The sequence below is a fragment of the Dinoponera quadriceps genome, unplaced genomic scaffold (assembly GCF_001313825.1).
Source record: "Dinoponera quadriceps isolate SergipeBrazil2010 unplaced genomic scaffold, ASM131382v1 scaffold1169, whole genome shotgun sequence".
Classification (NCBI taxonomy): Eukaryota; Metazoa; Arthropoda; class Insecta; order Hymenoptera; family Formicidae; genus Dinoponera; species Dinoponera quadriceps.
Genome location: NW_014555522.1, coordinates 6,464 through 16,822, shown reverse-complemented (window position 1 = coordinate 16,822; position 10,359 = coordinate 6,464). Strand labels below are relative to the sequence as shown.

The 10,359-nt window shown below is 45.6% G+C and overlaps 2 protein-coding genes across 4 annotated transcripts; both read left to right on the top strand.

Moving 5' to 3' along the window:
• The first annotated feature begins 61 nt into the window (after positions 1 to 61).
• On the top strand, positions 62 to 3,170 carry LOC106744589 (mannose-1-phosphate guanyltransferase alpha). Of its 2 annotated transcripts, none has more exons than XM_014619503.1 (6): positions 62 to 165; positions 741 to 872; positions 1,212 to 1,788; positions 1,868 to 2,144; positions 2,255 to 2,519; positions 2,670 to 3,170. In XM_014619503.1, the coding sequence occupies exons 1-6, from the start codon at positions 144 to 146 to the stop codon at positions 2,768 to 2,770; spliced, it is 1,374 nt and encodes a 457-aa protein (XP_014474989.1). In that variant the 5' UTR covers positions 62 to 143; the 3' UTR covers positions 2,771 to 3,170. The 2 variants fall into 2 exon arrangements, with proteins under 2 accessions (XP_014474989.1, XP_014474990.1); XM_014619504.1 differs by having other exon boundaries at positions 119 to 536.
• Positions 3,171 to 3,567: 397 nt separating this feature from the next.
• LOC106744598 lies at positions 3,568 to 9,987 on the top strand. 2 transcript variants are annotated; one of them, XM_014619517.1, is made up of 10 exons: positions 3,568 to 4,068; positions 4,608 to 4,893; positions 4,994 to 5,200; positions 5,677 to 6,237; positions 6,335 to 6,510; positions 6,584 to 6,662; positions 7,774 to 8,097; positions 8,191 to 8,705; positions 8,799 to 9,031; positions 9,172 to 9,987. In XM_014619517.1, the coding sequence occupies exons 2-10, from the start codon at positions 4,687 to 4,689 to the stop codon at positions 9,438 to 9,440; spliced, it is 2,571 nt and encodes an 856-aa protein (XP_014475003.1). In that variant the 5' UTR covers positions 3,568 to 4,068; positions 4,608 to 4,686; the 3' UTR covers positions 9,441 to 9,987. The 2 variants fall into 2 exon arrangements, with proteins under 2 accessions (XP_014475003.1, XP_014475004.1); XM_014619518.1 differs by lacking the exon at positions 3,568 to 4,068 and adding an exon at positions 4,222 to 4,434.
• The last annotated feature ends 372 nt before the right edge of the window (positions 9,988 to 10,359 follow it).

The following is a 10,359-nucleotide window of genomic DNA, read 5'->3' as shown; positions in this document are numbered from 1 at the left end:
GCGAGAAACTTGTCCCTCGATGACTGACTAATAGTAGTCGAAGGAGAATCATAGATCTCTTCTTTTCTAGCTGCACCGCTCGGTCGCACCGCCTGCACTCGAAGTGAAACGAGTATGCGTCGGAAGGAGAAGGAGAGTGTCAGATGGGAAAAGGGAAAAAGTGCGGTTAGTGCAACTGAAAGAACAAGATATTGCGCGAACTGTATCGTCGTATCAGCTGTGAACTTATCATCCTTTAAAGTTGTATTATTAAAGGGAAAAGTGAGAGAGAAAGAGAGAGAGAGAGAGAGAAAAGTTCTATTTAATTATGTCGGAAGAAGTTGAATCGGCGAGACTGCTCGGGTGACTCGAGAATATCGACGAGAACGTGGAAAACTTGAGATAAAACGCAAAATTGACGATGCAACTAGCAATTTCCAATCTCCCGAAGTTATATCAAATTATACCGCATTTTAATCATTTTGGCGGGCTTTTTTCCAGTCTACGAAGTATCATCGATAATGATAGATAAGATATGTTTAACCGGTGACAGTCAGGTAGGGACGTGCCTCGAATACGTATCCTTTGCCGCCACAAAGTCGATTTATCGGAAATTATATGTCGCGCTGATACCATCAGTGATGACACGTCCAAACACCTCCCATCCATACGGATACGTCAACATTTTGTGATTAGTCTTGGCGTTCTCTCAGCTTTTTTCACGGATTTACATAATCGCTCGAGTAACCGTTTTATTACAGCCAAATTTCTTATCTCGTGTCTCTCATCTTTGAAGATAAAAGAAGTTTTTCAGTTAAATATTCCACAGAGGATACGTTTAAATCGTGCAAATATGTTGAAAGCAATTATCTTAATTGGAGGTCCCTTGAAAGGTTTGTATTTTCGTTGCTTTAAAACGCTAAATAAATTAAAGTAGTAAAGGTTGCATGACAATTAAATATGTCATTGATTAAAAACATATCTTGTGTATTATATCAATTAAAAGTTTTTAGTATAAAGATTCTTTGGCTCGTATTTTGAATTTCCTTTTATCGATAAATTTGTCTTAAATATAGCTTTTCAGCCAACCAGGTAGTTTCTAAATCGTCTTTTGGGACGCTTTTATCGACAGAAAAAAGTTCAGAATATATGCTTTTGCATTTATATTTTATACACATTATATTACATTATATTACATGTTTTTATTGAGTTGTGCTTTTTTATCTCCGCAGGGACAAGGTTCAGACCTCTTTCTCTGGATATCCCGAAGCCGCTGTTTCCAGTGGCGGGACTGCCCATGATACAACATCACATTGAGGCATGCGCCAAAGTGCCTGATCTCAGCGAAGTATTGATAATTGGCGCGTATCCCAAGAATGATCTGTCACAATTTGTCCAGCAGATGTCAAGTACTTACGGCATAGTTATCAGATATCTGCAGGAGTTTACCCCGCTTGGAACGGCGGGAGGCATGTATCACTTCCGCGACCAGATACGTTCGGGCAGTCCATCGTACTTCTTCATAATGAACGGGGATGTCTGTGCTGACTTTCCTCTGTTGGAAATGGTGGAGTTTCACAAGAGCAAGCAGGCCTTGCTCACAATCATGGCCACTGAAGCCACCCGTCAGCAGTCCCTGAATTACGGCTGTATGGTTTTGGGGAAGGAAGGGGAGGTGGCGCATTACGTTGAGAAGCCCTCGACATTTGTATCGACCCTTATCAATTGCGGAGTGTATCTCGCTTCCTTGGAGATCTTTCAGACGATGGCGGATGTCTTTCACGCCAATCAGCAGCAAGATCACTTGATGTGAGTGTTTCATTCAAGTTTGCTTCGGCGAACACAAAGTAAGGCGACACGACTCTTCCCTTCCTTTATTTCCTTGCAGGCAATTGTGCGGCAACGGCAGGGATCCGGCGCACATTGCGTTCGAGCGGGATATACTGACACGTCTGGCGGGAAGCGGCCGCTTGTTCGCTCTGCCTGTGCTCAGATGGTGGTCGCAAGTGAAGACTGCGGGATCCGCGATATACGCCAATCGACATTACCTGGCCCTCTACAAGCAGAAACAGCCGAACCGCTTAGCTTCGATGAGCAATGATTCCTGCAACATCATAGGGGATGTCTACATTCATCCATCGGCCACTGTACACCTTACTTCCATGGTATGAGGATAAATCGTCCCACGATATTACGGCGCTTTACGAGCGAATTTTGCTCACATGTTCATGTAAAATTTGCTCACGTGTTGATGTAAAATTCCTGTCTCTTGCAGCTAGGTCCCAATGTCAGTATAGGTCCGAATACGATAATCGAGCCCGGCGTGAGAATTCGAGAATCGATTGTATTGGCTAACACACACATACACGCCCATTCTCTCATCTTACACAGCATCATAGGGACGGGCACCAGCGTGGGTGAATGGGCGCGCGTTGAGGGGACTCCATGCGATCCCAATCCTAACAAGCCGTTCGCGAAAATGGAGAACTTACCATTGTTTAACGTCAATGGCAAGCTCAATCCTTCCATCACGATACTTGGTAACGAGACAGAATATCTCGCCGTGCGGCACAAATTGGCCAACGTTCAGCCAACGTTAGGCAACGGTTAGCCAGCCAATTTGTGCTGCACGGGTCGCGAATATCTTCAATTGCGACCTCGAGTTTGTAATTTGTTTCGCTTTGTTTCAGGTACCAGCGTGAGCTTGGCCGCGGAGAAAATTCTGTTAAATTCGATCGTTCTGCCGCATAAGGAACTCACGAGAAACTACAAGAATGAAATTATTCTCTAGCTGTTTATGTGCAATTATCGGGGTGTACGAATGTTGCGTGGATGTAGTGAAAAAGGACTCGCACAAATGATCGAGAACGCTATAAGTATATACAAAATAATTCCGAATGTTTACATTGATTTGTTACAGCAAATATTTGATAATTTTTTCATGCAAAGGCGAGACTTTTACATCTCATGCGCATCATGTTGCAGTCACAAATTGTGTATATAAAAGCAAAGACGCGGCACTCGACTTTTCTAAGGTTGAGGATTGTATATACACACACACACACACACATATATATATATATATATATATACACCATGTTTACATATATGCATCTTTATGTATGTATGAGAGCATAGCGTCGCCTATATTTTCATAAGTGTCTGAATAAACCTTTTCATTTGTCGATTAACTTTCATACTCGTCATTCGAGGGGCGCACGTCGCGTGCGCGCCGAGGAACGCCGAACGTGCGATCGTGCGATAAGTAGAGGAAGAAGCCCTGAACTCGCATTAACGCTCCTATATCGCGGCGATCGGTACGCGGGAGAAAGAATAACCCGAAAAAAATCCTCCCGAGCGTCTTCGGGCCGCCTAAGGTGAGGCTCGCTCTCGCGTTCCTCACCGGCGGCGCCAGGTGTACGCGGCCGCGATGTGTGCGAGCGAGCGACCGAGCCGAACCGTACGGATCTCGGGGAAGGGAAAGAAGGAGAGCGAGAGAGAGAGAGAGGGCAAGAGGGAGTGAGGCGTGCGCGTAAAATAGCCGCATTGAATTGCACTGAATCAACAGGTAGATCGGCGGCGGGGCCGGTATGCGTGGGACGTTGTACGCGCGATCTCTCGTAGAACCGGGATTCGCCGGCGCTGGTCCCCACGAAAAATGCAGCGTTCGCGACGAGCGAGCACGCACGACGAGACGTCACGAGGACGACGAGGTGCGTTAGAGGACGACGCGCGACGTCGACGACGGCGAGGCCCGGCCGTCGATCGGCAGCAGGAGGGAGCGTTCTGTGTGGAAACGCGCGTTCTTCTCTAAACGCGCGCGCGCGTGTGCTCCGCGCGCGTACGGGCGGATTCCGCGCATACCAAAGCCGCTGGTCCCCGGTTTCCCCGCGAGCGGTGGCGGCGGCGGCGAACGGCTACACAGCGCAGTGCGGCGCGGCGCGGCGGCGGTGGCGGCAGCGTGTCCGGATCGAGAGAGTGATTTTTGCGATCGCCGCTCTCGTCAATGACACGCGCGGAATGCGCTGAGCGAGCGCGCGATCCCACGCTGCGCTATACGCGCCGACATTGTTACACGCGTATATACAGGTACTACCGCGCGCCTCGCGCGCTGTTGGCCTTTAAAAAATCCGTCCGGAAACGAATTCGTCCTACGTGAGACGTGCGCGTTTGAATGTACGGCGCAGGCCGTACGCAGGCGGACCTCGTGAGCAGCGACGTTAGTTTCGTCACCCCCGCGTATAACGGATAATCGAAACCGTGTTTGGGTGACTTGGGAGCCTCGTCGCTCCGTCGAGTTTTCCTTGTTATTTTCGTGCGAATTCTCCTATCGCTGGGCGAAAGTGCAGTTTTCACTTTTGTGCGCCCGAAATTGCCGTAATATGTTAACTTCTTGACGATAAAGAGGAAACGTACAATTTATTTCACTGAGTATAGAAGCGAGGAATTCTGGAGGTAATAAAATATATGTCGCGAAAACGCTTAGACTTTTATTATCAAAATTAGCCGGTTTTTTTGGGAAGGAAAATAATTACGAGGAAAATTCGAGGAAAATGTATCTTTCATCTTTCCATGTGTTTTTATTTAGCAAGGATGATTTGACTTAGGGTGCGATATTTTGTTCACAGGAGGACCGGAGAGTGCATTGATGAAAGTGAAATAAAAAAAAGACTGCCAGACATTCCAAATGGGCGATAAAAGCCCATTATGGCCCAGTGTCATCAGTCGCAACATCAGCACGAATTTTTGCCCCTGTGCGACGTACTGTTCAACATTATTTCGTTAGCATCATACTTCTGCGATGTTGTATTCGACCTTGCGATGGTCTACGCCCTTGCCCATCAAGCAATAGCACCGCCCGTATTGTTTCCGCTGAGCGTCACTCTCATAGCGACTTCTCTGCTGATTTCTCAAGTTTGTATTTGAGCAAACAGATTCCAAATATGCGACAAATAGACTCCGCATTGCCTTATAGTAATCTGTCCGATCGTTCTTTTCACTTATGCTTTCGCAGATCATTAGCTTAAGATGGTATCTCTGGGGAGCTAGAGGCAAATTGACAAACAACAACGCGCCGGATGAGTGTGATGCGAGTCCAGTTAAAAAAATAGGCAACTGGACGGTAGGCTGTGTTCTGCTACTCCATTCTACCCAAGTCGGCGTACTATGGAGATACTTCAAGTTATTTATCCCAGTCAACTTAACTTATGTAAAACACGAGGTACGTAGTGTCCAGTGAACACCAACCAACAGTAACATGACGTCAATGTTATAATTTCCCACTCAACGATGTAAATGCAATACAAATGTGCATGCTGTGTAATTACGCGTGTTAATCCAGGAAAAAGGAGATCATGTATGAAATTTGCCCATATTTCACTATATACAACCATATATGTCCATTAACGAAAAAATACGGTTGTTTACAAATTATATGCAAATACAGTCGAAGTAAACGCTTCTGGCTGACTTGTGCTTCTGACAGCACATGATATCGATATTTTAATTAAATGACATAATATCATTTTTTTCTTTCGTATGGACATGTATGATCATATATGTAACCACTTACACGGGCAAAATTCATCTATGATTTAATATAATTACATGTAACCATATATAATCATTTTTTCCCGGGGAGTTAGTGAATATCTTTGCTGTTTGCCTCGTGATCTCTCGTCTCACGTCCGTTTTCAGGTACGGGAGCTCTGCGTATTACGACTGATACACGCGTTCTGTGAGGCCGCACCGATGCTACTTCTGCAGCTGTATCTGCTGTTCATCGGCGTTACCGATGACGGTGAGACGACAGATGCTGGGAAACCAAAGGACAGCGACGGCAAGGACGGCAGTAAATTAGCCAAGCTGACGGCGGTGTCGGCGGGACTCTCGTTGTGGAGCGTGTGTTGGGCGGTGGCGAGTTTCAGTAAGGGTGCCGCGCGTCTGCGAAATCTTGAACGCTTAGTGCTAACATGGTTGGGAGTGCTGGCGCAATTAGCCTGGCGGCTCGGGACAGTGAGTGCTCGCGTCGGAGCGCTGGTCGTGTACGCTTCGCTGTACGGCGGACAGTGGCTGCTGATCGTGATGGCCCTGCACTGGCTGTCCATGCTGACGTGGTTGCTGCTGACGCCGGACGGACTATTTCACGGTGGCGAGCGTCTTCCTCTGGTCAGGAAGACATTCCTCGCCTCCCTGCTCGCTTTTGTGTATATATTTGCGTATGTTAATCTACACGAGACGAATCATCGTCAGAAAATGGTTAGTGGGCTTATCGGACGCACGATCGATCGTGTGAATATTTTTTCCAAGCTTTTGTCAAGCAGACGTGATGTTGATCACACGACGATTTCCGCAGGTAATATTTTACACCGTGATGTTTCTGGAGAACAGCCTGCTCATCGGGGTGTGGGTGGCAGGTGTTAATCGTACCGATCTGTTGCCCCACCAGCATCATCTGCATCCGGTCACTCTGGTGCTCATTCTCCTGGCTCTGTTCTTTGGTGGCATGTTCTTCATGGGTCTCTATTACAGGTAAATTTAGCGCCTCGTTTCGCGCTTTGCTCTCTTAATATCGATAGTTGTACTTCTTTCTTTCTTACGGCAGATTTTTTCACGTAAGAAGACTGAGGTACGAAGCTGGCGGAAGGATGACCGGCTCGAATCTCACAACATTAACAAATCAGGTATGACATGAAGCAGATCTCTCTTACCGAGTAAAAGAGATCTTCTTTAATCCTGTCTCGAATGTTGATCATGAATTTTTCCCTAAGGTGGAAAATCCCAAAGTTTTCCAATCAGAAAAGTGTAAACCTGTGAAAAGTGTTAATTTTTTAATTTGAAGACATTTGGAATTTTCCATCAGGGAAAAATTACATGATCAACACCCTGTCCTGACTTGCATTTTACAATAATATGATTTTTTGTCAGGTCAGAACTGTTATTCCTCTTTAATGAAAGTTTGTTTAATTCCTTTTTTGATCGTACTGAGAAAATTGTCTAATCTGTCTTTGATTAATTGAAAATAAAAGGTTCGTCATTTATTTGTTTTTGAATCCTACTGTTTGAAGATAAGAAGTAGTCTAACTCACCATTGGGACGTACTACTTGAGAATAATAAATCCGACTGTTGCATCGTTGAGTCGTACTACGACTCGGTCCTTTACCGAGGACAGTAGCGACTCATAGTAAAGATTCTAGAACTAATAAAAGTAACGGGTCTAACCGGATTCCAAATAACAGGTCTAACTCGACTAAATAACCCGTTATTTTTCATTAATTCCAAACGTCAATATTCCCAACCCACTTTCATTAATAAAAGTGTCCTAAATGTGGCCTCTTGACTGATCAGGTGGTTCCTAAGTCACTTTTAGAAGCGCTTTTATCAATAAAAGTGATGAGTTGAAAATATGAACTAAAGTCTCCGCTACGAACTCCCATCGTTTTTAATAATAAATTTGGATAATAAATTTGGATCGTAGATCTAACAATAGGTAAAACGGACCTTTTACTTTTCAAGTAGATGTTACAACAGAAATTACATGTGAGAAAACTTTTGTATTTTTAAATAACACGACTTAATAGCAAATCGGGAGAACTTTTTTTTTATTCTCAAGCAACACCTCTTTCTTTATCTCTTTCTACTACAGATCTATTCAAGCGACTCATTACATGTTAATCATAAAATGTTTATTAGATATTATAATAAATATTATTTTGATCACTTCCGATGATTCGTTATCGTTCGTTCCTTCTGCGCGAGCGCTAATATTAACTTAACACTTTTTTTCTTTTTAGGACAATGCGGAAGAGAAACAGATAGATTACAACGAAGAGAAGAAGATCAACATTAGCATCGGCATGAGGAAAGTCAAGCTGAGTAATGGCGGTATACCGGGCGTGTTCAATTGCCGTTTCGCGAACCCGACAGCCGCGAATCCGAATCGTAAGAAAAAGAAGCCGACGACTTTCGTGCCGCCGCCGCCGCCGCAGTCGCAAACGGGCACGGTGCTCGGTTCCGTGACGACGGTGGGAGATTCGAAGCAGTGGCTCAACGTCGCCAATGGCTCCCGGCAGTTGATCCCGTTCTGGAAGAAGCCCATATCTTCCTCCAACGCGCAGGTGGGTATTCGACTGCTAATTGTAACCGATAATCAGCGTAATTGAAATAACAGCAGCGTAATTATTTTACGTGATCTATTTGCGCGCGCGCAGAACGACAACTCCAACGAGCGGAAGGACGAATCCGATATGGCGGTGGCCGGCGGCGGCTCGTTGAACGTCACACTGATACGGGAGAAACTGAAGGAGAAGAAGCAGCAGCAGTTGCGCGAATTACGGGCAATCCAGGAGGAGATCAAGGAGGGCAAATTATTCCCTCCACCGTCCGCCAACACGTCCTCCTTCTCGACCTCGCCCTCGGCCTCCAATCAGCAACCACCGCCGAACACGAAGCTGCACACGTCTCCGAGCTCGCCGTTGTTCACGTCTCCGCCGTCGTTCTCCGAGCAAAATGGCGGCGGCGTGTTGTCGTCCTGGCCGCCCGTGAAGATGCACTGTCTCCTACCCCCGCCGCCCTCCTCCCCGTATTACCACAACCCGCATCCCTCGAATGCGTGGAGGGCGGCGCCGCAAAGAGAGCGAGCGGACACGCCGGAGATACTGCTGGCGCCGCGGTGCCTCCCGCATCATTATTCTCACTGGTCGCCGCCCGGACATCTTAGTCACAGGTACTGCGAAAAGTTTCTCCAANCCCTCCCTCCCTCCCTTCCTCCCTTCGATATCCGAACGAACTATTTAACGCGAGTTTCGTCTTCCATCAGACTGCACACGAATCAAAACGGCGCCGAGGAAAGTTCCAAGGGCGAAGGCGAGGGAGAAGCGGAAATTAGCGACATGGAAGGCAGCCAGGTGTCGTTACCCAGAAGTTACACGCTTCCCCGAGAGTTCAAGTATAATCATCCTAACAATGTCGCGAGGGAACGAGAACGTCGCGTGGGAAACAACAAAGTGCCGCCGTCGCGTTTCTACTTGCCGTCCACCAATAGTTCCGACGGTAAGTACACACAGCTCCGATTTAAAAACCGACGCGTGATTGCATCGTAAATATTTGCGGAAACGTAGCGAACAAATCGGGCTAATCGGACCGTGAACCGTCGATGATCGTATCGTTCTTGACGATAACGATGTTTGCAGGCGATGTGGACAGCGCCGACAACGAGGACGAGACGGATTCCGAGGCGCAAATTCGAACGAAGGTTAACCATCACGGCCACAATCACGACGAGGTCCTGCAAAGGCGCCACGTGTACGAGAACAACGAGGGGAACGGCCCTGCCGATTGCAATACTCAGTGCGGCGCGTCCAGCGTCATGCTTAACAATTGTTATCCAAATAATTCGCACGGTGCCTTACGATCGAATCAGTTGTTCAGAACCCGCGTGAAGCACGAAACGAAACTTTGAGTCGCGTCGCCGCGTAATCCGCAACTGTTGATTCCTGCGACGCGCGTGTTCGGTGCACGGGAACTCCTCTCGGGAACCAATCCGTCCATTTGAATGTTAACGGCATATAGCCCGTTAACTTTGCAAAATAAATATATCCTCCAACGTGGTATACTTAATTGTATTTTATATGATACGCCGACATATTGGTATATATATTTTTCTTTTCTCCGCAAGAGTTTTGACACGTATTACTATCGCGATATCGTAGAGTTTCGTTAAATTTCATCGTGGCGTTCCGCATGTGAAACGCTGTGCAAACGCAGAATCACAACGAATAGGATATTTTCACGTGCATTTGAAGGAAGGACAGAGTGGATAGAGTGAACGAATAATAAGTGCCTTAATTAAAATCAATATCGCGAATGTTTTATACATAAAGTTACCTGAATATACCAGAAATCGAGAATCGTACACTCCTTCATACGTATTCACAAAGGACATGCGTAACGATAAATTAGTTGTAACGAATTTAAGGTATTTTACGCTATTTAAAGAGATATATTCATATTTTGTTACACGTTTGTAAATATACAATCTTACAGATGATTCCTCCTCCTCTTTCTTCTTTCGTCTTACGTTCCTTATTAATCCTTCAAAAATAGATATGGAAACACAAGTAGGAAAATTAAGGTTTACCTTTTAAGTACCAATGATTGGTGATATCTCTAACCTTAGACATTTTTGTCGTTTTGGTTTTTAAATAGGAATCAAATTGCTTATCGAAATCAAATTGCTTATCGTTTTAGTTACAATATCCAAACAATTATTTACAGAGGAATTTCTGCTTTTTGTAAAATAATTAATAACTTTGCCGATGCGTAATGTAGTAAGAATTTTTTAATCTTATCAAAGTGCTTACAACAAGAAGCAATAAACT